The sequence below is a fragment of the Canis aureus genome, chromosome 31 (assembly GCF_053574225.1).
Source record: "Canis aureus isolate CA01 chromosome 31, VMU_Caureus_v.1.0, whole genome shotgun sequence".
NCBI lineage: Eukaryota > Metazoa > Chordata > Mammalia > Carnivora > Canidae > Canis > Canis aureus.
In genome coordinates this window covers 23,327,298-23,354,769 of record NC_135641.1, presented here as the reverse complement: position 1 = coordinate 23,354,769, position 27,472 = coordinate 23,327,298, and the positions used below count along the sequence as shown (strand labels likewise).

The 27,472-nt window shown below is 41.4% G+C and overlaps 1 protein-coding gene across 1 annotated transcript in view; it reads left to right on the top strand.

Annotated features, from left to right (window-relative positions):
- ETV5 (ETS variant transcription factor 5) overlaps nt 1-26,991 on the top strand; it is a 59,321-nt gene extending 32,330 nt beyond the window's left edge. The window contains exons 8-13 of the mRNA XM_077879991.1: nt 8,987-9,246; nt 11,385-11,444; nt 15,852-15,920; nt 16,095-16,264; nt 20,563-20,664; nt 24,436-26,991. Coding sequence (XP_077736117.1) covers nt 8,987-9,246; nt 11,385-11,444; nt 15,852-15,920; nt 16,095-16,264; nt 20,563-20,664; nt 24,436-24,657 — 883 coding nt within the window. The 3' untranslated portion in view covers nt 24,658-26,991. The remainder of the gene's footprint in view (nt 1-8,986; nt 9,247-11,384; nt 11,445-15,851; nt 15,921-16,094; nt 16,265-20,562; nt 20,665-24,435) is intronic.
- Nucleotides 26,992-27,472: the final 481 nt, after the last annotated feature.

Below are 27,472 nucleotides of genomic sequence, written 5' to 3'. Positions count from 1 at the left end.
GGCAAACTAAAATCCCTGGTCTGATTTTGTAAAAGTAATAGTGACTGCACTTGTGTATGATAACAAGCTTAATAACTCCACCTCTAATAACTATTACACCTGCACGAAATGGGGCAGATTACTTTTTTTTTGGTAATTGTAGTTTGTTCTTTGCTAACTTTCAATCTAAATGCAATCTGAGAATATTACTTCAAAAAGAACCCCCTAACAAAAATATATGGTATTTTGCAGGATATGAAGGAAACAGTCTTTTTTTTTAAGACCTTATTTATTTATTTGAGAGAGAGAACACAAATGGAGGAGGGGCAGAGGGAGAGAGAGAAGCAGACTCTGCTGAGTGTCAGGCCCGATGTGGGGCCCTGATCCCAGGATCCTGAGAGCATGACCTAAGCTGAAGTCGGACACTTAACGACTGAACCACCCAGGTGCTCCAGGAAATAGTCTTATTTGAGCTTTTTAGCAATCCTCTAACCAAAGCGGAGTAAAAAACCCTGTTCCATAGATAAGAATATCAGGCCTCAGAGCAGCTAAGGGGCTTCCTTAATGGTCACTTAGCCAAATACAGGGGCCTACATTTAGAAACCAAAACATTTATAACTGCACTGTTTTGGTTATGATTTGGGGGAAGGGGGTTGCTAACATCCTCTTAAACTACCAGAACTTTACCCATGTTTTAAATTACAAAACCCTGCTAAATTCCTGCTTCACTCATCTAAACTCATGTTGTGACAGATAGCTTTTTTGTTTTGCTCACAGTATGCCTTATCTCTGCTGTTGAATAAACTTTTTGAGGCTTAAAAACCATGATTTAGAACCCTCTCAGCCCAGTATCATACTTGTCCTCAGTTTATGTTTACTGATAGTGACAGCAGCTTGCTAGGATTATACTTTAAACAAATAAAATATAATCTATTCAAAAGTACATTCTTAATGTTCTATATAATCTTAGTATATAATTTTTCACAAGTCGTAAGTTATTTTTAGAAGATAAATACTGTGTTTGGAAGCCATGATTTATATTCGTGATTTCCTCCCCCCCAAGGAGGGGGGAAATAAAGCATGTAATTTGGCATGTTGAGACATGTTCCATTTATCCTTAAAGACCAGCTGCTCCTTAAAGAGGAGGCGTGTTTTTCGTTCAGCCATCCTAATCCTAAAAGTTTTATCATCATGCTGCTTACGATGTTTATATGGGCTGGGTGAGGGAAATTTAGAAAATGTTCCTGTGTTATAAGTATTGTACTGGCCAAGTATGATTTTGTCCTTTGTTACACCATTTCTCATTACATCTCAAGTTGAAAGAGTCCCCATAATTCAACTGAAGAGGCTCCACTAGGAAATTTATCATGTAAAAATTTTGGAATACACTGCTCTCTCACTTAGCATCAAGAAGCAAATCTCAAGAAATGACGGCATTCAAGACAGTACGGCTGGTGGAAAAATCCCCTGCTTTTTTGATGTTCTCCAAGGGCATCAGTATTGTGATAGGCTATCCTGCTGAAATTGATAGAATAGAATGTCCCAGAGTCATCAAGAAAGGATCAGTTATGCAAATCACCTAACCTGTTCGGGAAAGTTCTCTCCCACAGTGGTTATAAGCAAAGCTTTAAAGCTTAAAGGAATGAGCTTAAGTTTTGTGGATATGTGATTTGATAGGTAACTATTCATTCCCTAAAGATGCTGTATAGATTAAGAGATTTAATATACTCAGGGCTTTCTGTTGTTTCCACTTCCTCTCATAAAGTCCATCCCCAATAAAGTGCCGTTCATTTTTGTCCTTTAGATTTTGTAGTTTTTAGAGAGGGAAGAACTTGACTGTGAGTCATATTTGTAGCCTGGCCTGGAATGAAGTGAATGTGTCTGACGCATCTCCTCTCCACGCACTGCTGTTAATAGCATGTTATGTATGGTAGCACAAATTCACTTTGGGATCCGAAACTGAGTTTTGGAGATGCTTAATGGAACCTTCTTTGACAGACTGAATAATGTACTTCTAATGGTTAGAGTATGAGGTGTTTTAGTTTTGAATCTTAGAGGGATTGTTTTTAACATTTCACTATATTTATCTAGTTGTTTTGTTACCTTTTATCAAACTAAGGGAAATTTCCTTCTATTCCTAGTTGACTCAGAGGTTGTTGTTGTTTTTTTTTTAAGATTTTATTTATTTATTCATGAGAGACACACAGAGAGAGGCAGAGACACAGGCAGAGGGAGAAGCAGGTGCCCTGCAGGGAGCCTGACGTGGAACTCGATCTTGGGATCCTGGAATCGAATCACACCCTGAGCCAAAGGCAGACACTCAACCACTGAGCCACCCAGGCATCCCTACTCAGAGTTTTAAATATGAATGAATATTGAATTTTATCAAATATTTTTTCTGTGTCTTTTGACATCATCAAATTAATTTTCTCCTTCCATTTCCTAATGTAGTGAGTTATACTGGTTCATTTGAAACAAACCTTGTATTTGTGTACTAAATCCAACTTATTTGTTATGTGTTACCTTTTTTGCATTCCTGGACTTTTTATTCTAATATATATTGAGGATGTCTGCATCTGTATAGGAAAAAAAATAATAACGTATAATTTTTTTCTTATATTATCCTTGTTGGGTTTTAGCATTGAAGTTATTCTCATCAAATGAGTAGAGGGTATCCTCCTTTTTATGTATGCTAGATTAACACATGTGAAATTGGAAATATTTATTCCTTGAATTTTTGGAAGAATTTACCAGTAAAACCATTTAGGCCTGATATTTTCTTTGTGGACAGATTTTTAATTACCAGTTAAGCATCTTCACTTTTCTGGTCTTGCTCTGAATTTCTATTTAGTTGAGTGAATTTAATAAATTACTTTTTCTGGGAATTTTTCCATTTTGTGTGAGTTTTAAAATTAATTGCCATAAAATCTCTAGTTAGTCCTTGGCAGACAATGTCATTTGTCTTTTCAACAAATCAACTTTGGTTTTGCTCATCCTCTCTATTAGGTGTTTTCTATTTCATTAATTTCTATCTATTCTTACTAAAATTTTTTATTCATTCTTTCATTGTTTTTTTCTTTTTTTAAAATTTTAATTTATTTTATTTTTATTTTTTTGTTTGTTTTTCTTTTCCTAACTGCCTTGGTTGGATGATTCATGCATTAATTTTTTTAGCTTTTTTTTTCTTTATTTTTTTCTTAGTATTTTATTTAGAGAGAGGCGAGACACAGGCAGAGGGAGAAGCAGGCTCCACACAGGAAGCCTGATGCAGGACTAGATCCCAGGATTCCAGGATCATGCCCTGAGCCAAAGTCAGATGCTCAACCTCTGAGCCACCCTGGCCTCCCACTTTTTTTTCTTTATAGTGTAACATATAACCAAATTAAACTTCTCCTAAGGCTGGGGTGACCAGATACTCAGTTTGTCCCAGGTCACTTATGTTTGGTGCCTAATGGAAGTTACTGCTCATAGCTTTCCTTTTTACTCCCCCAAATGTCCTGATTTGGACAATCAATTATTTGATTTCCGTACCCAAGTCCTGCTTTAGCTGCATCCCACAAGTTCTGATTTAAATTAAAGTTCTGATTTAATTTCAAAGCTCAGTTCTAAGCATTTTCTATTTTTTTCTCTCAATCCTGTAGTTCTTTAAAAATATATTGTTTAATTTCCAAACATATGGGAGTTTTCTAGCTGTCTGGACTATATGATTTTTATTTCAATATCATCAAGAAAGTATTTAAAAGCAGTCACAGAAAGAGTATAGGTTCTAGAGTTGGGTCTGGGATTGAATCCCAGCTTGCTGCTTCCTCTCTGTATGACCTCAGGTAGGCACTTAACTTTGTCTAAGTTTTGGTTTCTTCATCTGAAAATGGGAGAATGGTACTTAACACATGGAATCATTGGGTGGATTAGATGAAGTCATACCAGCACAGAGAAGGTATTCAGTAAACGCTAGCTTCTGTGACACTTTCATTCCATAAAGGAATCTTCCTAAAATGTTGCAGATAACACAGCTTAGAAACTTCTGTTGCTGCATTGGTTAAGTTTTTAACGTGTAAACCTCTCTTTATCCCTAATCTTTGTATCATCAGGCATATTAATGTTATACACATAAAGCTAACACTCTCACCAGCTGTTATTCTGAGAATATCTTGTATTTCCATCACCATCCTTCTCTGTTTGATGTTAGGAAATCAGACAAACATCGAGTCTCTTAAAGGACATATTTTGTTCCTCATCTATCAGTGTTTTTATCATAGTTGAGATGGGCCACATTTGAGTTTCGGCAGTGCTAACAGGCCTCACAGAGCCCCGAGAGCTTTTTCAGAGTTCTGTGGTGTGCTTTTAGGGAGTGTTTGAGTTTGGTTTTGTAATAGTGTCTGGCTCTTGGTAGATGGCAGGAAAGTAAACATTAGTGTGAAATAAATGTGAATACAAATAGCATTTTCATTCTGAGAAAGGAGAATGGATATTGGCTAGGCAACTAGTGGAGTCTGTTATGTGTGTGTTAAAGTTTTCTCCCGGTTCCTTAAGATCTCCCCTTACTGTCTAGCTTCTGAATTTAGCCTTCTGGGGTGGGTCAAGGGGGAGATGGGGCAGTTGATGGTAGTGTTTGAAAATAACATATATTGAGAATTTAACAGCCAGCCAGGCCCTATTTCTTGCATTAGCTTTTGTAATCTTTACAACAAACCTTTGGACAGGTATCCTGGTTGTCCTTACTTTATTGACAAGGAAGGTGAGGCTCAGAGCAGTTACATAACTCACCCAAGGTCACACAGACAGTAAATGGTAAAGATTGGATTTCAGCCCAGGATCTTCTTCCTTTACGGCCACAGCCTCTTACCCAGTTATGCTGCGTCCCTGTTCTATCTTCTCTTAGCCTAAATGGATATATTAAGTGCATGGTGGTGGTTTCTTGGCCGATTTTATGTATCATCTCCCAGCTGGCCTCTGAACCATGGCTACTTTACCTGGCATCCATAGTCACTGTGTAGCCTTCGTCAAATCCACACTTTTCTCCTTTCTTCCTCTGAGCATTGTGTTTACTCTGTGTGTTGGCAGCAGAAACCGAAAAGGAAATGCAGAAAAAGCATCTAACGGTTTTCATAACGTAAACCAAATGTTGGTAGCGTGGGTGAGCTCTTGGGAGGAAAGGCGCTATATAAATCTGACAAATAAATAAATAACTGGTTCTTTAAATAAACTGGTACCGAAAAAGCCTTAATCCGTAACCTATTGAATTTATGCTCCCTCGATAGTCAGAAATCTCCTTTTGCTCAGCAACTGTGAGTTCACTAGGGCCTGAGGAGTTCTGTTGGGATGACGGGTGTGGGAGCGAGAAGGGGGGGCGGTGAGCAAGAGAAGGGGGTTGTGAGGAACCAGGCGGCTCCTGCACTGAAAATGATTGCCTGCCTCAGTAAACAAGAGGCATCTTTGTCATAGCTGTATTATATATACAACACATTCTTAGATACTTCAAAAGGATTGCGGAAAGGGGAAGAGGGTTCAAATGAAGGTCAGTGAGTAAAGTTCACAGAATGTATTTTGAGGACAAGAACGGAATTACTTTACTAATCTCTGCAAATAAAAGCCATTATCGGCAGCAGGCTCGGAGAGAATCTTTCTCCCAATATGTTGGTTTTGTGACTTACCCTTCGGATCCCCTCTGCCTGCCATGCCACTCCCTCAAAACAAACCAGGGCTGAACCCTCCCAAGTATGGAATCTGTTCTGCAGATCCGAGGCCCCTAAGCTCCTCTCACCCTTAAAGTGGTGCTTAGGGTTGGGGCAGGAGCTGCTGGCTGGTACCCAGATGGAAGTACCTTTTCCTGAAGGGACTGCAGTAGGCCGACTCTAGAGTTTCATTCTGGAAGGTGAGAAGATAGGCGCTGAGAGGAAGCGAAAGGCTTGGGCCTGCCAGCTGCAGAGGCTCTGGTTACAGAACTGAGCAGTTCTGCGCCCTCTCAGAGCCATCAAAGGAAGTGATTTGTGGAGGTCACCTTTGAAGGTGCTAAGATGGTGGCAGAGAGGAGAGAGTGTGGAAGATGGGTGCCTCTGTTACTGTTCCTTCCTTCTAGTATAAGCTTTGGTTCTTGATAAAAATAAGGCCTTGAGAATATCTTCATCTTTCTTTTCTGCCCACTTCTTCAGAATTCTCTTCAGAAATTCAGGTTTGCAGTGTGCTGCTGCTGCCTGTATTCTAAATGTCAAGCCTAAACCCGGGTTTCAAATTTACACTTCTTCAAAGACCATGGAAGGGTTTCCTTAAATAACAGCAACCTTGAAAATCCGCATTCCTGATGAAGTTCCACTGTAATGCATTCAGCGCCACAGCGAAAGGCTCTCAACCCACCGAACCTTATATAGTTTGTAAAACTTGTTTAATACATTGGCCAGGCAGATTCGGATGCCTTTGGTGTCTGGGATAAAAGGCTAAGCGTATGTAAAACTGTTTGGGGATCTTCATGTCATGACATGATCTTACGGTAGTACCTTTGGTAAGGTAGCAAAGATTCACACAGAGTGAGTGCAGTGCTAAACCCTGATCTAAACAATGTTTTATCTGTATCCAGATCTCTTCAGTTAAAGATTTTAAATCTTGATATTCTAGAAATCTGTTGGCCACCTGTTGCCACAGATTGATTCAAATCAAATTCAAATTATTTTATGAAAGCTATTCATAGGATTCAAGCTAAAATTAGAGGTAAGACCTTAATATTATAGGCTTCTGTTGTTGGGTTTTAAAATTCCATTGGAATTAGTTGTAGATTTTTAATTTTTGAACCCAAACCTCAGCTCCTGCTTTCTACCTGAGGACATAGATCCACAAACGCTCTTCTTTATACACAGAGATTATGCACATTTATTATGCACATTTCATGGATGGAGACCTCACCTTTAGGGTTACCATCTCTGACTTCTACACCCACCCTCCTGAAGTCTGTTAGTGCTCACAGGTGTGATGGAAACCATGCTTTGTAGACATGATTTTATTTCACCCTTCCAGAGCATTTTGATTCATAATTTACTCCCATGGTACAGATGAGGAAACTGAAGCCACGAAAATTTGCCCCCTATCGCTTTCCCTTTCACTACACTGCCCTTCCAACAGATCAGGGGCAGTCGGTACACTTTTGGGTTTTTCTAACAGCTAAAGGATATTAATGCTACTCAGTTAATAATAAAGTAGTACATATGTATGAAACTGTAGATGAGCAAAAAAAGAAAATCACCTAAAATCATAGCCAACCAAAGATAAGCAGTATTCACTATTCACGTTTAGGTATGCAGATCTCTCCAAGATTTGCATGATCCCAAAAATACTTTTTTTTTCATAGAGACTTTTTATTTTTGCAAAAATTTGTTGTTCTTTTTAACTATTTAACAATACGTCAAAAATAGCTTTCCAAGTTCTTACATATTTGAGTATTATATCATATTTGGTTGTTGCTTACAACTAAATAGCTTTATCATAAATGTGCTTAGCCAGTTCCCTTTTTGCAGACTTGCACTGGTGACCATCCTTGTAGCTAGATCTCATCTGCCTATGATTTCAGGGCTTTTTATGTGCCAGGCACAGATTTGTTAACTGCTTGTTCATCCTCCAAGTAACCAGGACAAACCTCTCTCTCAGTACTTTTTTGATCACTAATGAAGTTGAACTTCTTGTTGGTTTACAATCATTAGTAGTTCTTCTTCAGTGACTTTCCTATTTATGTTCAGTACCCATTTTTTTCTACTGGGATATTCATTCTCTGGTGATTTTTTAAAAGCTGCTTATGTCAACAATATTAACATTGCTACACCTGTTAGAGATTTTTCCCCAGTTTGTTTTGTTTTTGGTTTTGTTTATAATGTATTCTGACTGTTAGAGATGTTCTCCTCAGTTTTGATTCTGTTTCTGGTGTTTTTTTGAACTGTAGAATTTATATAATTAGAAATATCCGTATTTATCTTGATGATTTTTTACTGTTGGTATGATGTGTAAAAAGGTTTTCCCTCACTCCAAGATTATATGTTTCCACATCTATTTTCTCTACCATTAAGGTTTCACATTGAAATCTTAAATCTATATGAAATTTATTTTGACATGTGGTATAAAACAGGGATCTAACTCTCCCCCCAACTAATTTGAAATACTAAGTTTAACAAGTAGTAAACTTTAGAATATTCTTGACAGTTTTTGACTCCCTGTTTGATTCCCTTGACTATCTTTCATTCTTTTATTGCTGTATTAATTATTGTGGTTTTTGAAAATTTGTACATATCTAATCATTAATTTCTTTTCAAAAATTATTTAATACTTTGAAGTTTAGCATCATTTTATCAAGTTGATTGGGAAGGCATTGCTTTTAAAGAATAATAGGGAGCCAATAGCTTCTAAGTCCTAAATATTTTCTCTTTACTTAAATTTTCTTTCTTTTCCTCAGAAAACAGTTTGAAGGTTTTATTCTTATGGCCTACACATTTCCTGATTATTCCTAGAGATTTTCTGTTTTTGATTGCTATTATGAATGGGACTTTTTAATTACATTTTATAACTGGCCAATTTGTACACTTTGGTTTTTATTTTATTTTTTTTTTGGTTTTTAAATTTTAATTCTATATATAGGTCAAAGAAGGAATGAACTAGTAAACATATGTATATGTTAGTACTGTTTGCAACTAAGTGGTTTTATATATTTAAACACATAATCTGACCCAACTATACAGATAGACTGCATGAAATAAACATGCATGGGAGATAAGAGGCTACCATGTCGTTGCTTTGGGGTGTTTTTTTTCTTTCTTTCTTTTTTTTTTTTTTTTTTTTTTGCCACTCCCTGACTCAAGAGGTCTGAAATATGCCATATAATTTTGGGAAGAAGGTAAAATGTTCAGAAATATACATTAATAAGTGCTTTGCAAATAATTTCCTTTATCTGAATTTCTAATTCCCAGTGTTTAATCAGAGTAGGCATATATCATGTTCTTAGTTAAAAATTATAACTACTTTCTTCTTACAGATTTCAGAGACAACTGTCTGAACCCTGCCACCCCTTCCCTCCTCAGTCAGGAGTTCCTGGAGATAATCGCCCCAATTACCACCGGCAAATGTCAGAACCCATTGTCCCTGCAGCTCCCCCACCCCCTCAGGGATTCAAACAAGAATACCATGATCCACTCTATGAACATGGGGTCCCAGGCATGCCAGGCCCCCCAACACATGGGTTCCAGTCACCAATGGGAATCAAGCAGGAGCCCCGGGATTACTGCGTTGATTCAGGTTAGCATAAAATCATGCCATTCCTCTCTTTGTTCTCTTGTTTATCTGTCTGGTATTATTGTCTTCTATGTGCAGGGCTTTAGGAAATAGTTTTATAAAAAGTCGCCCTCAAAGAACTTAGGAGCTAGAAAGGCAGACTTGTTTATGTATAACTGAATACAAAGCAACACTTGATCTTAGCCAAGAGGCTCAGAAGCGATTCTGAATACAAAACAAGACAAAAAAGCCATCCGATGGTAGGAGATGGAATTGGCATTCAAAAGTGGTAGGGAATACACCTCTGAGTCCAAGCCCAGAGATCCAGTTATGGATCCTTGCCCAGTTATGCCCTTTATAAGACCTATTATCTTAGGGTCACTGGACATCGGAAATATCGTTTCTGCATTTTAGTCCTGCCACTAGCTTTATGTCTTTTTGAATACAGTGGACTCATAAACTACTAATATGAGCATAAGGAAGAAAATCTACACATAGGATGGGATTCTTTCTATTTTTGAAATGAATAGTATTCTGAGAAAGCACCTAGTATGTCGTGGCTCTATGGGGTGCTGGGTCCACCAAGGAAAAGGCTGTCTTGCTGATTGCTTCATGGGACTCACTGCCCTCTTGCAGTGTTTTCATCTGGGAAAGTTCCTGGTGTCCTTCAGATGCTGCTGGTATACACGGGGACAGGTAACATGTTAGGACACCTATTGTGTGCTTATGGGTTACCTCTCATCTAAAAAAATAGACATATCAAGAAGTTTAAACTGTCATTGGGGATCTCCCCCTACCACCATACACTCATTCACTAACTACGTATCTTACAGGCTGGGCATGTTAAATGAGATCATTAGGGGAAAGGAGAGTTGAAATTCTGCAGTTTGCACTTTCAGAAACAACTTCCTCCTGTTCTTTTCCTCTTCTTTCAGAAATTAAACTTTTTCACTCTTTTCTTGCAGTTGGTACTCAAGGAATTTGAGTGGGGTGGATAGGTTTTTAGCCTTTTTGATGGGTGTTTTTCTTGAAGACTCTGGAGAGGGGTGAGACAGTATGTATTTGAATGACTTTTGCAAACAGAATAGGATATATATAGTTTACTCTTGGCCTTCTGGGAGATAATACATAGATTGCTCAATTCAGGCAGAAATGGGTTATGGGAAAGGCTGGGAAGTAGAAGGGAGACATCTGTTGCTCTATGATTTAAAAAAAAAAAAAATACCAGTGTATAGGTATTGAGAGCTTGTAAAATTCCCACTGGCATTCCTCCTGAAGACTTTCATGTGTTTTTCTCAGGAAAACACATGACCAGCAACATTTTTTTCCTTTGGGATTGACATTTTTAATTCATCCTGATGAATTTTTCACTCCACCCTACTCCCCCTTAAAGCAAGACCCTTGGCAGATGTTACCATATCTATAATTCTTGTGTCCCACATGGGCAAAACTCAACTCACCAGCTGTCCTCTCAATGGACACCTTGATAATGTGATGCTTGAAGAAGAGCTCACTTGAGCATGGGTTTCATTCCAACACTTCCAATGTGGGGAAATGTACTTGTAAATGGCAGGTTGCCCCCACCCCCACTGGCTCTTGTCCTGGCTTCCTAACCTCAAATCCCCTAATCTCTTTGGCCTAAAAAGACCCTCATCTTTTTAGGATGCTCCATCTTTCTGCTCCATCTTTCTGCTCCATCTTTCTGTTGGAGCAGAACTGGATGTGACCATCTGCTATAAAGGGGAGCAAATTGGGAAAGATCTAAAGAACACCTCTTCTAACTCTAACCCCCAAAGCCCATGAGTCAGTAGAGACAGAAGGCCAAGCTTGGCCTCTTGAAAGCCACTTTCTTTTTCTATGATTAACTCTGTCACCAGATTTGGTGCTAGCCAATTTCTAAAATGAATAAGTTATGAGAATGAAGCATCATTTTTTTCCTCCTAGTTCTCTTGATCAGGAGTCAGGGGTCCTACTTCCAAATGGTGGGTGATGGCATTGCCCATGTTGCCTATTAGGGTGGTACCTCTTTCCCTGGACAAGACCAGAAAGACATGACCTGGGAGCAGGAGAAGGTCTAGGGGGCTTTACTGCAGGGCTGCACTTCAACAGATGTGCTGATTGACCTACAGAAATTACTGATGGTGTGTCTGTTTGTCTTTCAGAAGTGCCTAACTGCCAGTCATCCTATATCAGAGGGGGGTATTTCTCCAGCAACCATGAAGGTGAGTAACTTTTTTAAAAAAATAATATTTAAGCAGACTTAAAATTGCTTAGCTTCCAGGCTAAGATTTGGGGTCATAGATGGTTTAAACCTTTATTAAGTCATCAAAGTGAGAGCTAATGGATGATAATCTTCAGTTATTTTGAGGCACACTCCTGAACACAGTGAGGACCACCATCATTGTCAATAGAAATGACTAACTTTTAGGAGTTCATGGAATATTATGAAAGAAAAAAAATAAACCAATCTGATTTCCACATTTCCATTCAAGGAGGTTTATATAGCTGTGTATATATAATATTATCAGCCTGAACTAGAACTTGGAAACTATGTGACTACTTGAGATGGTAGGTTTAGGATTTCTTTGAACACTGAAACAAGGAAGGGGTTTTTTTCTTAGTACATTTTCCCCAGAAGCATGTCTTGTTTTTTTGTCCTATATATCTGTCCTTAAATAGCCAGAGCAGTGTGATTCCCCAAACCCATGGCATCAGCTTCACCTGAAATCTGTTAAAAATGCAGATTCTCAGGACCCCCCCTCCCCATGCAAACTACTGAATCAGAGCCTCCAGGGGCTCAGCACTCTGTGTTGTAACAAGCTTTCTAGGTGGTGCTATGCATGCTTAGGTTTGAGAACTACCATAGTATCATAAGTTGCAGCTTTGGCTGCACATTAGAATCCGCTGGGGAGCTTTTAAAATTTTTGGTGTCCAAGCTTCACTGAGGACAAGTAAATCAGAAATTCTGGGGTGGTACTTAGGTATTTGTAGTTTTTTTTTTAAAGATCCCCAGGTGATTCTAATGTGTATCCAAGGAGGATTAAAAAGCTAATAAAACTGTACTAGGAAGCATGGCTCATTTTCTGTAAGTGATTGGCTCATAAGCATGATTTGTATAGGAGCTGCCTCCCACTGACCTGGTGAGAGGGGCGATCCAGCAGGGCTATCTTGGGGACCCAAGAATATTCTGAGTGTGTGTCCAGCCCTGGGAAGGAAGGGCTGTCTACCGGACCTCTGACTGTGATCGATTGGCACAGCTGTGTGGGGCTCTCTTCCAGGTTCCCAAATGTTTCTGCGGCAGCAATTGATGTGTACAGCAGGCAAACTGGGAGGGAGTGGGGGAAGAGAGGAAAACATTTTTGCATAATTACAACATTTAGAAAGGAGCATGCTCTTAAAGGAAATATTTTTAGTAAAGCATTGGGCTGCTTACTATACACAGAATATCTGGCGAGTTTGTGTTTTCCCCCTACTCTTTCCCATTCCTCTCCCCGACCCCGCACACATCTGAGAAGCTAGTTTCAAAGAGACCTGCATTCTTAATTGCTCTAAATTGCCGTGATGTGGCTTCTCCTTCCTCCTTCTATAGGCTTGACCACGGATGCCAGTTAGTGAAACAAGTGTTTCTGATTGGCATCTGTGATTACTAAGATAGCCGTTCTGCCTTAGCGTTCACCTGGAATCTCTGCACAGCGTGTGAATCTTTCATTTCCACTTGGCTCCTCAAATAGGTTCTTCCTTCCTGCCGCCTTTGAGTGGTGGGATGGTTGTGGCCACAACCGATGTAACTGCTAGGGCTAATTCAACTGACTTAAATTTCACTTAAGCCAACAGTACCTTGCAGATGTTTTAGAGAACCTCGTGTGGCAGTGACCAAAAACCACAGATACACCAAAACGATACTCATGGGCAGGCCCTCACCTGATTGGTTTAAAAGCCAAACCTAGAATTTCATCCCAGCTTACATTTTTCCCCTCTGCATTGTGAATGTAGCATCTGTGTCCAGAGGAAGAACATTGCTAAAAATCACATGGCAAGTTTGACAGAAGTGTAAACTCTGAAGACGTTTACTTATAATGACTTTATGATAAGGCCGTTAAAACACCACTGGAGTATCAAAATCCACTTGGAAAGTCAGGAAAATTATAACTTCCTGATAGCCAAGGCAAAAACAAACAAACAAACAAAAAAATACAACACATGAAACATGAGGGGATTATGTAATTCTTGTTGATAATATAAAGTATAACAGTTTGTCATAAAAGTCAGTTTCCTAGTACCAGATTGGAAAATAAATTTATCATAGAAGTCACTGAATCCTGACTTACAAAGCTAACATTGTGTTCTTAAATCTTTTTTTTAATGGAGATTCTTTCATAATTATTCAAATATTCATTGAGCACTTATTATGTACAAGATGGTATAAGGATACTAAGATATTCGGGACATGGTCCTTATCCTCAAGGAATATAGAATCTATGACCAGGACTATATAAGATAAAGCTCTCACATTATCCAGTTAATTTCTTTTTGGGCGAGGGGCAGAGGGAGAAAGAGAATCTTAACCTGAGATTGTGACCTGAGCCGAAATCAAGAGTTGGATACTTAACCAACTGAGCCACCCAGGTGCCCCTACAATTACTTTCTAAATAGTTATTTATCACAATGTACAATTACTATCATAATCTTTAAACTATTATTTATCGTACATTTATGTGCTGGGAACTTAACACTGAGGTGTGGAGATAAACAGATCAATGTAACAGAATATATATTAACTCATAATATTCTCGCACAACTAGTTCTCATAGTGTCTTCCTCTGTCTGCGAATGAGGAAGCTGGGGTGCAGAGAGGGCACGCAGCGATTCCAAGTGTATCAGTCTGGCTTCATGGCCCGCACTCTGTGATGCCCCCCACCATCCCGGGTCTCACTTTGCTTAATGATATCAAAGGGAATATATTTTATTGACATTTATTTATTATTTAATCCAATAAATATTTATGCCAGGCACAGTGCTAGAAGGAGGTAGATAATGAGAATAGTGACTCGGTGCTTGTTCTCATGGAGCTTATAACCCAACTGGCAGAGACAGACAGACAATAAAGTAGGGAAAGAAAAGTGAGACCGAGATATAGTGCCTGGGGCTGAGAAAACAAAAATGAATAATATAAACCTCAAAATAATCCCAGTCAGGTAGTACTTTCCCAGTCCCAGGGCCTTTTAAAAACGGCGCTGGCCCTGCCAAAAAGAACGTGATCTTGGCTGGTTGTGAAAAAAGAGCAGCAGATTATTTCTTGGCATCTTTATTCATGGACTTTTCAAGTCCTAGCAAATCCCTCCCACAATCTCCTGCTAGTCCTTCATTGCAGAGTAGCCAGTCTCCTGGCCTGCCCCCGCTGCACCCCTGGCACTCGAGCGCACCCCTGTACTGCACAGCCAGGTAGATGGGCACGTGGGTGAGCACGGGGATGGGCACGCAGGAGCAGCCGGGGCTCTCTGCAGAGGGGTGTGCTTGCAGGTTAGCGGGCGCTGGCTCTCGCACACCTGAGGAACGGGCTCGGCCATGGGGTCGGATGTGGTCCCCAGCAAGCCTGTTAGCTGGCTTTGATTGGCACCGCAGATCTCGCCAGGGTCCCTGGTGACATGACACAGTAGTCAGCACCAAACGTACAATAAGGGTCTATGGATTGAGAGTGCCAGCCAGCCCTCCTTCTCCTCGACCTGTTTCACTTTAGGCCCTCCCTTTCTTTCATTTCTGCTTATGCATGTTGAGCCCATCCATCCCCCGCCCCTTTTTTTAAGATTTTATTTATTTATTCATGAAAGTCACACAGAAAAGCAGAGGCATGGGCAGAGGGAGAAGCAGGCTTTCTGCGGGGAGCCTGATGTGGGATTTGATCCCAGGCCCTTAGATCACTACCTGAGCCAAATGCAGACACTCAACCACTGAGCCACCCAGGTGCCCCCCACCCTGTCTTTTTTGACCTCTGTTCTGTTGTCTCTAACAATAAATACTTTTTATTGCAGGGAAGTCTTTTCAGATTTCTTCCATTATGTCTGGTGATAATACTTCCAACTTGCTTTTAAATTTATTGCTGGTTACTATCCCCCACAGGCCCAAGTCTTTACTCACTTCGGCAACACTGTCTACCCTCCAGGCTCCTTCATAATTGAATGAGATACACGGGCAGCCTCGACAAGCCCTATGAAAGGTTGAAATTAATATTTGCTAAAAGGAAAATGGAAAGACTATGTACAGATCAACCAAATCCTCCTGGCTAGGCCTGCTGAAATAGATGAGATGTCTTTTCAGATATAAAAGCTTAGTCACAGCAACACTGACCTATCCAGACCTCCTACAAGATGTGAGGGAACTTACTGGTGACTCAGCGCTTCCCTGCAGTCTTAGCTCAAATAGCAGGAATCGATACTTCTCTGACTGGCATCAGAGCACGAATACCTAAGTCCCTTTGAAGTCCCCCAAATTCAGTCTGGGCATACATACTGCAATTAGTAGGGCTTAGGACTTGAAATAGTAGAATTCCATTTTAGTCCTTAAAACCAGAGTTTGAGTAGAATACAGATAGAATTTGTCAAGCAACATGGTCTTTTTAAATTTTCTTTCAGGTTTTTCATATGAAAAAGATCCCCGGTTGTACTTTGACGACACTTGTGTTGTTCCTGAGAGACTGGAAGGTAAGTAGCTCCCTCACCTCCCCACCCCCTAGTTTGTTGCTAAGCTGAAGTGTCAGAGATGTTAGAGCACCTCAGGCTTATTCACGCCAAGCTGGCATTAACAATACCTTCGTGCCCAAATTGCCCAAGAAACTTAATGCTCACATATTGTATGTATATCCTCATCCCAAATAGGCAAAGTCAAGCAAGAGCCCACCATGTATCGGGAGGGGCCCCCTTACCAGAGGCGAGGTTCTCTTCAGCTGTGGCAGTTCCTGGTTACTCTGCTGGATGACCCAGCCAATGCCCACTTCATTGCCTGGACAGGCCGTGGCATGGAGTTTAAGCTGATAGAACCTGAGGAGGTAAGCACTGGTGCTGGGCTTGAATGAGATTTGACTGGACGAGGATGATGATGTCTACATTTGTTTACCCCTCCATTGAGGCTTTTTACTGTGTTAAATATGCTCTTCCTTCTCATTCAGATTCTGGCCTGGCCAATGGGCTTGGCAGTTCTCTTCCTATTAATAGGACAGTTTACAATCCGGGGACAGGCAGGGTTCTCCACTGTAGAAAAAGTTTTAGTAACACATCTGCAAAATCTAAAGAGTGAGACCATGAAGACTTATATCCAGACAGCATCTGTTTTCCGTGTTGGAAAGTCTTTTTCAAGGGTTGTTTCGGTGATACCAACTTGTTTTGGTGTCGGGCCTCATGTGTCACAGGATCTATTTGAGGCTACGTGAACATATTATATGAGATTTTGGTAATATAAGATGCAACTACCCCACTGTATATTTCAAGTAGCTCTAACCTAGAGAAATAAAATGATCAGAAGGGGATCAATCTTAGGAGCTTAGGTTTTTTTTAGGTGTATCATGTGGCATCACAATGGTTGAGAGGTGGCCCAAACCTTCATTATTTTAATAGAAAAGAAACACTGTTTTTTTGCCCAGAGCTATTGACAGAAAGGCCTACAGACAGACATATTTTCTCTTCAATGGAGAAATATTAGAATATTAGATAACAAAATAAATTAAATCATGTTCTCAGTTTGGCATATTCCAAAGGCATTGATTTTAAATTTGTTTGATTTAGAATCTAGAGAGATTATAAATGGAAAAAAAAAAACTGCCTAAAAATCTGAGGTATGCTTCTTTTGGTACTGTATACCTAGGCATTCTATATTAAATCAGCAGAGCAAAAGGTATCTTTGGGTTGGATGTAAATGAAATGGGAAAAGACCTCTTGGAAGGCATTTGAGCAAGAGGTATGGTTTTAGATATTCGATTAAGTCCAGGATGTGCCTCAGCATACCAAGGGGATAAGTTGGTGTGGGGATTAACAGCAGAAGGTAGCCATTTGGCACTTGGCTTGGAAGAAGAAAATAGTCTGAAAGTTAAGATGAGAAAAGGAGACTATGTGAATTGGAAATTTCTAAAGAATCCCAGCTGGTAGGAGGATAAAGGAAGGTTCCACTACAGGCAGTTATAAAAGAAGATACGCGGTATTCCCTGTCTCATTCCCTTCATCAAATTGAAAGTGTGTAGATATGTCCTATCGTAAACAGTTTCCGCTAAGACTAGGCTCCCTTCAAAGCCAGAGTTTGGTACTATTGTGTTTTTTTGAAGGTTTCTCCTGGGCCAAGTCATGGGGAAATGGAGCTGTACCGGGGAGCCAGCCACCCCACATTGTTTTCCTCATAACATGGTCTGGTTGATACGAGGCTTGAAGAAAGGTTGCCTAGACTCACTGAGGCTTTCTGCATGCAAGTCTGTCATGTGGGCCGTCCTTATTGATTTATCTCATTTCACAAACAGGAGCTTTTATTACTTTATTGCCACTGCCTCAGGCCTAAGCACAGGCTGTGCAGCTGCAGGTAAACCTGGTTATGACCCTCTGTAAAGCTGTTATTGAATCTTCTGCTCTCCTACCAGCGGTAAAGACAATGATGAACAGATGGTAAAGGGCCCCTGCTTTCGTACTTAATAGAGAAACTAATATTAATCCAAAGTGCTCCTAAATGCCAAGGGGCCGAGTCACATGCAAGGCCTGTGGTAGCTTTGCACCTCCCTGGGTTGACTGGACAGCTTCGTTTTTCCAGGAAGGACTTCTTTCCACCCTACCTTGAAATCCCCCCAGCATGCTGCCAACTCTGAGGGTTCCATTCTCGGATATTCCAGGACTGCTTCTGTTCCGCGTGCGCACTTTGGCCTTGGGACGTGAGGCGTTGGTTGAGCTCTCTCCCTACTGGTTGTATAACTTTGCCGTCCCCACTCTTTGTTAAAGTCAGGAAGATACCAACTCCTCGAGAAAGCTGTAAGACGTTGTCATGGGGGGAGCTTGAAGGGTGAAGCGGAGGAGGAAGCTGTTTGGGACGTAATTGTAGGCAGCTGTGTGGCTGAGTAGTGCACTCTGGGTAATTATCCATAATATCCATTACACTGTGCATGGAAATTGTGGTTTTAGAACTGCGTTTTGGCAGGCCCCCTAATCAAATGTCTTTTGATAGTCATCCAGCTTAGCACCCTCTCAATTATGACTGACTCGGCTTTAATCTGGAGCCATTTTAACTGTGAATCTGCATTAATGAATATTTTGGGGGGTAGGGTTGTTTGTTGAACATGTGGCAGATAACTGATGCCATGGGGAGGTTTAAAAGGATGGGCTGCTAGAAAGAGCCGCTCCCTGTGCTGTGGCTTGCTCTGTCTTGAAAAGGGAGGAAAAGAAATGTGAGTTTTTTTAACTCTTTCTGCCTCTGTCCTCAAGATGCCTGTTTTCAAAGTAACAAATGGGAAAGTGAAAGAGCTGCTAACAAGCTATAGCCTGCTCCCCACCCCCCAGAAATGGGGCAGCCCTAATTTCCAGCAGCTTGCAGTTGTGCCGCATCATGCATTACTGTAGACGGAGCAGCCCTGGGGAGGGCTACTGAATCACAGGGCCCTGGCCCAAGAGGATGAGTCAGTAACTATGGCTACCAGAGCTGCTTGGAAGCCGGTGCAGATACAGAACCTCTCTCCAGCAAGCTATTGCATATGCAAGTGACAGCAAAGAGAGGTCAAGGCTAAAGTGGAAAAATATTCCAGAATTGATTTCCACCACTGAATATAGTAAGACGACGAGGCCGGGCTTGCTTTCAGAGTCCCTACATCACTTGCGGGAGGCTCACAGCAGTTCAAGGACAGCTTCATAGTGTCATTTCTTGTGAACAGGGTAGGAGTATTGGCTTAGCAGGTCTCCCTTTCACCACTGCTTCTGTTGGTTTAAAATGTTTATCTTCACCAACCAAGGGATGTATTTTTGGTTAATTCTGCCTTTTTGGCTATTTCGAAGAGAGATTTGAATGGGTGCAGTGTGGAGAAAGAAGGAGAGCCAGGGACATGGTGCATGCTGTTGGGGCCCAAGGCAAATGAATGGAAACTTAACTTTCACATGGTCCGTTGCAAGGCAGGGAGGAATCATAGCTATTGAATTATTCTAATGTAATTAGGACAGACGCATTCTTCCTTGCTTATCAGATCATTTCTGGTATTTTTTAAAGGTCATTTTAGAATCCTGATTTCAGAAGATGTTGCTTTCATTCTGCCCAAATGCTTTAAGGAAATACTTCAAGTGAAATGCTTTTTTATGATCCTCTTTCCCATTTTCAGTCTCCCTATTTCCCATTCCATGTTAACATCTGTTTTTTTAAAGATCAAAGGAATATAATTATTTTGATTTTTTTTTTTTAAGTTCCAGAAGTGACCTAAAATATTCAATACATGACCCCTAGTTTACATACATTTAAAGACCTCTGAGGAGGCTCACATTTCTAGAGTTACTCCTCTCCTGCATGGACAGTCATCCTTATAAGTAGGATTTGGATGTTGAGATGCTTGAGGACAGAAATTGCTTGGCTATCCTGACAATTGGGTAAACTCCACTAGGAAGTTTTCTTGCTATATGGCTTCTTTGCCCAAAGCTCCAATTACATCTCCCCATCACTGCACCTCAGGTGGACTGGGTTGGATATAATGCACTTCAGAACTGTTTGGGAAGCCCTGTTAATTTTTCATTAAGTGGATAATGGTGCTGCATGTTTTAATGTCCATTCTGCAAGTCTGCTGGGAGCGGGGGGGTTGGATGGCAGTGGGCTGGAATGATCCGGTTCCCCCTTACTCCATGAGCTGCAGTAAGTAAACAGCTCCCAGCCCCTCGCCAATCTTATTAGAATTGAACTTTTGCTCTGCTGGCCCATTAGCAACTCACTAGTGTGTTTCTAATGTTTCAGGAATGACCATTCTAATTATTCCTTATTGACTGCTACAGAAACCATAGCACTTAATGGCAACATGTTAATGGTCTATGGGTATTGGTCAATAATTCATATGTGGAGAAACAGTAGAGAGCCTGCTTCCTCTAGGACATTAGCCAAGCCCTCTGCAATCTTAAAGTGCTAGGATTCTTCGCCTTCTAGATCTCACCTCTCTTAGTGGTTGTGACTGAATCATCACCTTTGTTGAATGTTTGGTCTTGAGGGAATCAAGTACTTTTGCATCCAGGTCAGGGAAGTGGACCATTGACCAAAGCAGTCAGATTACAGAACTCACTCTCCTGGGATTGGGAGAAAACCACTAGGCCCAGGGAAGGAGTTTCCATTGCTCTCTGCTTCTTATCTCTTTAGGTTGCTCGGCGTTGGGGCATCCAGAAGAACCGGCCAGCCATGAATTATGACAAGCTTAGCCGTTCTCTACGCTATTACTATGAAAAGGGCATCATGCAGAAGGTGAGCAGTTACTGGGCCACTCTGACCACTTTCAAGGAAAATGTCAAGGGCTTCTCTAATACGACTTTTTAGAGTGGCTGGGAGAAAATGTGAGCCTCATAAGTGATTCTGGGGTAGGAAAAAATCCTGGGAGCACAAACTTGAGAGTCAAATGAGATATAAAGACCATTTTTAATGCTCTTGGGTACACAAACTCCAGAGCTTGCACATGGAACATACTGTAGGAAAATTAGGAACTCTGCTTTACTTAAATTGCCTCTGATTATAAAAATGCCCAGAAACATAAGCCAACAATTATATCCATAAAGGAGTATGTGAAGGAATCAACTTGAAGGCCTCTACTCCCATAAGAGCTGAGTTGAAGTCTTTAGTTGTCAAAATGCCTAGACTTTTAAATACCTTGATTTAATACTCTCAATAGTGTTAGAGGAGTAAGGAGATCCTATTTCTCTTTAAGAACCTATAGAGGGATGCTTGGGTGGCTCAGCAGTTGAGCGCCTGCCTTTGGCTCAGGGCGTGATCCTAGGAGTCCCGTGATCAAGTCCCACATTGGGCTCCCTGTATGGAGCCTGCTTCTCCCTCTGCCTGTGTCTCTGCCTCTCCCTCTCCCTCTCTCTCTCATGAATAAATAAATAAAATCTTAAAAAAAAAAAAAAAAAGAACCTATAGAAAAAACTGGAACTCAAGTTTAAAAACTCAAGGTTTGTAAAATGGCAGCAGAATCACCTAGCACCGGGTCTTTTTTTGCAGAATAAAGGGTAGAGCAGATTTTGAGGAAGCCAGTACAAAATCCTCATTGGGATGCATGGTGAGAGACCACAACCTGAAAATCCTGTGGATAAGCAGAAGATGGGAATGGTTAATCATTGGTTCATCTTTCTTAGCCACCGTATTTTATGCCGTGCTATTACCCACATTCTAGCATTTACACATTTAGGCAGTCTGGGTGGTGGCCAATAGGATGCACTTGGTAGAAGCAATATGGCCATTGCCGCTGAGAACTTGCCTATGCGGAGACCAGACTTATATTTCCCATAGCAGATGGTAATGTGACCCTATATTCCTCTCACCACCTTAAAAAATATTAAACAGCTTGCCATGAGCCTCTGGATAAAGAAGTAAAGATAAAGTTTTAACTTTCTGGTGGTTCATAAGACTGTAAGGCTATTCCCGGTCTGGACTGGACACCATCATCTAATTCCTGTTTCCTCACTCAGACTTGACTGCTTTCATTGACAAGGCCATCTTCTCTTAATTAACATAGTATTTGTTTACCAAAGAATATATACCACATGTATATAAGTTATCAAGCATATTAGGAAATGAAAAAAAAAAAAAACACCTATTAAACTATCATCCTATTTAAAAACTAGAACATTCTTAATGGCTTCATTACCTGGCCAGACAATCATCACTCCCAAGAATCTGAAGTCCTGAGGCTGGGTCTCTTTTCCTGCTTCCAGTAGCACCGGCGCACATCTCTATCACGGCCCTTCTCTCTGTACTGTAAATTACTCATTACTTATCAGCATCCCCCACAGGAGTGTAGTAAGCTCCTTTGGTGTAGAGCTGAGGGTTTGACTTCAGTGCTTGGCACAGAGTTGATAGATAATCTAAAATGGGCAGTCACTCGATTTCTCCTTTTTGTAAAGTGTACAATTCAGTGTTTGTTTTTTTAAATATTTTATTTATTTATTCATGAGAGACACAGAGAGAGGCAGAAATACAGGCAGAGGAAGAAGCAGGCTCCATGCAGGGAGCCCGACATGGGACTTGATCCCAGGTCTCCAGGATCACACCCTGGCAGCACTCAACTGCTGAGCCACCTGGGCTGCCCAATTCAGTGTTTTTTTAATTTATTCACAGAGTTGTGCAACCATCACCATGATCAATTTTAAAACATTTTATCACCCCAGAAAGAAACCCCAAATCCATTAGCAATCACTTTCCATTTTTCCCCAAACTTCATGCACGTGCATGCGTACACACACACACACACACACACACACCCCTTTTAGTGTTAATACTGTCAAGTGGAATCCTAAAATTCAGGAAGAAGAGCTGTTACTCCTTTGCTGTTCCCAACTCCAGATCCATTCTGAGGGAATTTGACCAAGATACAATAACTTGAACTTCTAGCAGTGAGTTGTCCCTATGACTAGGGACTTCAGTTGTTTAAGGAAGTAAAAAAGAACTTTATTTCTGAGAACAAAACAGGCAAAGAGTACAGGAAGGCACAAAAATGAGGCTTGGATGGGTTCAGATCCTAACATTCCCACTTATTAGTTGGATGCTTTGTATTAACCTTCCAAAGCTTCTATTCCCAGTAAAAGTGGAGATTAAAAAACAAAAAACCCTGCTATCCTGTAATTTCACAGGATAAAATATGTGAAAATGTTCCAGAGATAATAATGTGCTATCCAATGTGAGGGATTGTTGTTACATATATTACATGACCCATGAGTAAAAGAAAACTAATTAAAGGTGAATGATAGCGTGCCCGTATGGGGAGAGAGATAGGAAAGCTGTAGTCCCTTATCCTCCGTTTTAGTGACTGAACCAGGTTGGGAATCCATCCATTACTGGCCCCTGATCTCATATTATTTCCACTGTGCCCTTCTGCCTCACTCTTTTACGTATACATACTGGCTTTAGGGGTGGGGTGTCAGAAATTCAGTGTAAATCTGTAGCTTAAAAAAACCAAATAGGGTTGATTGGTTGTGTACATCAAGTTGCCACTGGGATCGAGTCCCATGTTAGGCTCCCTGAATGGAGCCTAACATTCTCCCTCTGCCTGTGTCTCTGTCTCTGTCTCTCTCTTCTCTGTGTATTCTCATGAATAAATAAATAAAATCTTTAAAAAAAAAAAAAAAAGAATGACCGAAGGGTAGGGTTAAACTCAGCCTTTTGAATTTTAAGCCTAAAATGTTCATTTTATCAGTAATTTTAGCGGCCTTCCCTTGCCCCTTTGTATTACCCAGGCAAAGCACTTTATCAGGTTTGATTATCAGTGATAGTTGTCCTCTTGCACTGATGCTAAACAACCAGCAGAGAATGGGTGACCCCGTTGACCTGGATGGCTCATCAACCACATCATGAGGCCTTAGAATCAAGAACTTTGGGTTCTAATAATACTATAATGCAGAAAATTCATAAAAAGGTAGTTAGCAGTTCTTCGGTGTAACAGAACGATTGAATGCATAATTTAAAACCCTAGGTAAGCCAAAAAAGCAATTCTCTTTGGCTTTGGAACACATTTAAATTTCCACAGAAGCTCTCTGGTCAAATTCCTAGCCCTCCAAAATAACAAAGCCGTACTGTGAAGACTGTGAACCTTGGAAGTAACTGAAAACATGGTCTTTCGGCCTTTCACTTTTCAATCCTCCTTGTTCACACCGAGCACTGGCCTCAGCATAACCTTTCTTTCTAAGCTGTGAGTATAACACTGAGAATTTTCCTCTAAAAGAGCCTAAGTAAATAAATAAGTAGGTGAGCCTATCTAGTCTGAATTTGAAATTCAGATATCTTCAACTACTGAGCTGTGGTGTCAACAAAACACTCGGCAGATAACAAGCCCCCAGGACTTATCAGAATAAATCTCAATGATTTGGACAATCAGCTGCTAATGAGCCTCCTTTGGTCGCTGGCTCCTTGAGACCTTGATGAAGGACAAACACCTGGTTATCCTTCCCTTGGTTCCTCCGCCGTCCCCCTCGCCCGCCCCATGCCCTGTTCCAGCTGGGCCTGAGAAGGTGTGTTTTTCTCTCCCAGGTGGCTGGGGAGCGATACGTCTATAAGTTTGTGTGTGACCCGGATGCCCTCTTCTCCATGGCCTTCCCTGACAACCAGCGTCCGTTCCTGAAAGCAGAGTCCGAGTGTCACCTCACCGAGGAGGATACCCTGCCCCTGACCCACTTTGAAGACAACCCGGCTTACCTCCTGGACCTGGACCGCTGCGGCAGCCTCCCCTACGCCGAGGGCTTTGCTTACTAAGTTCCCGAGTGGCTGAGCGGCCAAACCCTAGAGCTAGCAGTTCCCATTCAGGCAAACGAGGGCAGTGGTTTTGTTTGTGTTTTTGGCTGTTCCTAAAGCTTGCCCTTTGAGTATTATCTGGAGAACCCAAGCCGTCTCTGGATTGGCACCCTCAAAGACAGATACCTTGGCTGGGGAGTGGGAACAGGGAAGGGGCAGAGAAACCACCAAAAGGCTGGTGCCTCGGCTCTGATCCTGACAAGGTTTCTGGGAAGAGATTGCAGTGGAGCCTCCTTCCCATGGACACTATATATGCAAAGCAATACCTTGTTCAGGGTAGTGCCCACAAACCAGGACAGAGTGTGTGACAATCTGCATTGATCGTGGACTACTAATTGCCTTTACATAGAAGGGCTCTGATTTGCACAATTTATTGAAACAGAAATGACAGACCCATAGAACAGTAGGCTAAGAAGCTGGGAAGGCTCAGACCGTGAAGGGTTAAAAAGTCTATCTTCAAATTGGGAGAGCTCTTCTAGCTCGAGCTGCAATGTTTCCCCTCGGTCTAGAAAGAAGGGGGGAAAGTCAGAACAGCTGTTCCCCACTCCATGGTTCTCAAATACTAAACCGTTGCGACTCTTGGGAACCTTCTAGCCATGTGGTCACCAAGTAGAACAAGCCCCCTTTCTCTTCCCAGTCACACGGCTGTGTGTGTGGACGGCTTTCATTTTAGAAGGGTGATTTACACTTTTGACAGTATTTTGTTTTGCTTTGATTCGGGGGATTGTTTTGTTTTGGTGGTTGTTTTGGAAAACCAGTTTATAAACTGATTTTTGTAGTTTTGGTATTTAAAGCAAAAAAAAAAAACAAACCTTTTGGTAACTGTGCACTGCGTCCTAAGCAGGGCAGTGCCGACTGATGACGCTGCAGCTTGAAAGGGGCTTTGCTGGGGGCGCCCCCTTAGCCGTGCACAAGCCCATTCTATTGCCTGCTTTGTGCTTTCTGCACCAGACAGCCTGATGGAACATTTGCACCTGAGTTGTACATTTTTGAGGTGTGCAGGGCAGCCCGGACACACCACTTAGATTCTATGTGTATAGTTCCCCGTGTTTTCTAACATGCCCTCTCTGGAAAGCATATGTACATAATACATGTCATGTCCATTCGAAACCTGGCCACCTGGCGGGAACCCTGGGGATTTCTCCCCGGGCATGACCGATGACAATTTCCATTTCATCCATTTGTTTTGTTTTCTTTTTTTCTTTTTTCTTCAATTCTTGGACTTTCAACCCTGCATATGATTCAATAGGGTTTGAGATGTACATGTGACACTGACAGGTAAAACAGTGCTAGCATTTGAGTTTCCTGCCACCTTAAAAAAAAAAAAAAGTTTACTATGATTACTGTATTATATCAGAAAAGTTTTAAACCACCCAGCTAAAGCTATGTGAAAGTTGGCCTCAAAGTGGAGAAGTTCTTAGAAGTGGTAATGCCTTGCTGCCCACTCTGCTGATAGGATTGCTCCGCTGATAGGATTCCGTGCTCCCCGCAGCACTTGGCAAGTTAACCCTGACTGCTGGTCCTCATGTGCACAAGACAGTGCTGACTCGGTGAGGGGAAGAAACCTGCTTTGAATTGTTTGCCTCTCAAGGGGGGTGCGTTACAGTCTTCACCAGCCCCCCCCCTTTGACCAGCAGCGGCACATCTGCGAAGAGGTTCATAGGGCTGAGGGGTGCATTTTATAGCTATGAAAACATGAGGTTTTCCTCTATTGGAAGCTAATTAGCCCGCCAAGGTATTGAACCTCTAGCTTGGGCCTTAATTAGCATTGTACTCTAATCAAAGGACTCTTTCCCGACCATATTTATAGCTCTCTAACCTACACATAGTCTATATATAGATGCATATTTTACCCCCAGCTGGCTAGAGATTTATTTGTTGTAAATGCTGTATAGGATTTGTTTTTTTCTTTCTTATCCTGGTTTGGGTTTTCTTTTTTTGATGGATTTATGCTGTCTTAGCAAGTTTGAAAATAACCCTCTGTAGCCTGAGCTCCCCCCTTCCCCTGCTGTAACCACGGGGCCTGTGCTGGTACGGGACACAGGATGGCGCATCACCGTTGCATTCCCATTGGACTCATGCACCTCCCGGATGGTTTTGGTTTTTTTTTTTTTTTATTTGTTTTGTTTTGTTTTATTTTTGCTTCTTTTCCAGAGTGTGGAAAGTCTACAGTGCAGAAAGGCTTTAACCTGCCAGTTGATTTGAAATACTTTCCCCTGCGCAGGGCCGTATGCATCCTGCCAAGCTGCGTTATATTCTGTACTGTGTACAATAAAGAAGTTTGCTTTCAGTTTACCAAGTGCCTGAAACCTGCCTCTTTCTTGCTCTCAGTGGTCTAATTTGAAAGCAAGCAGAAGCCACCTGGCTTTCTCTCTCCCCTTCCCCCCAACCCCCATTCTCTCTCCTTCCCTCTCAGCTCTTTGGCCTTACCAATGGACTGGAGCTGAGAGTACTTAGAGGAACTATTACCTGGACATAGAAGTGCACAGTGCTCTTTGGCCTCCCCTCTTAAACTCTGGCTAAAAATGGGATCTGAAGGACTAGGAGATAGAGAGGTCCTCTTCACATCCAGTAGTAAGCTGAGACTACCCCATCCCCTTGAGCCTGCCTACCTGCTCAAAATTAGTAACAATTTTTTTTAAGATTTTATTTATTTATTTATTCATGAAAGACACACAGAGAGAAAGGCAGAGACGCAGGCAGAGGGAGAAGCAGGCTCCAGGCAGGAAGCCTGATGTGGGACTCAATCCCAAAACCAAGGATCACACCCTGAGCC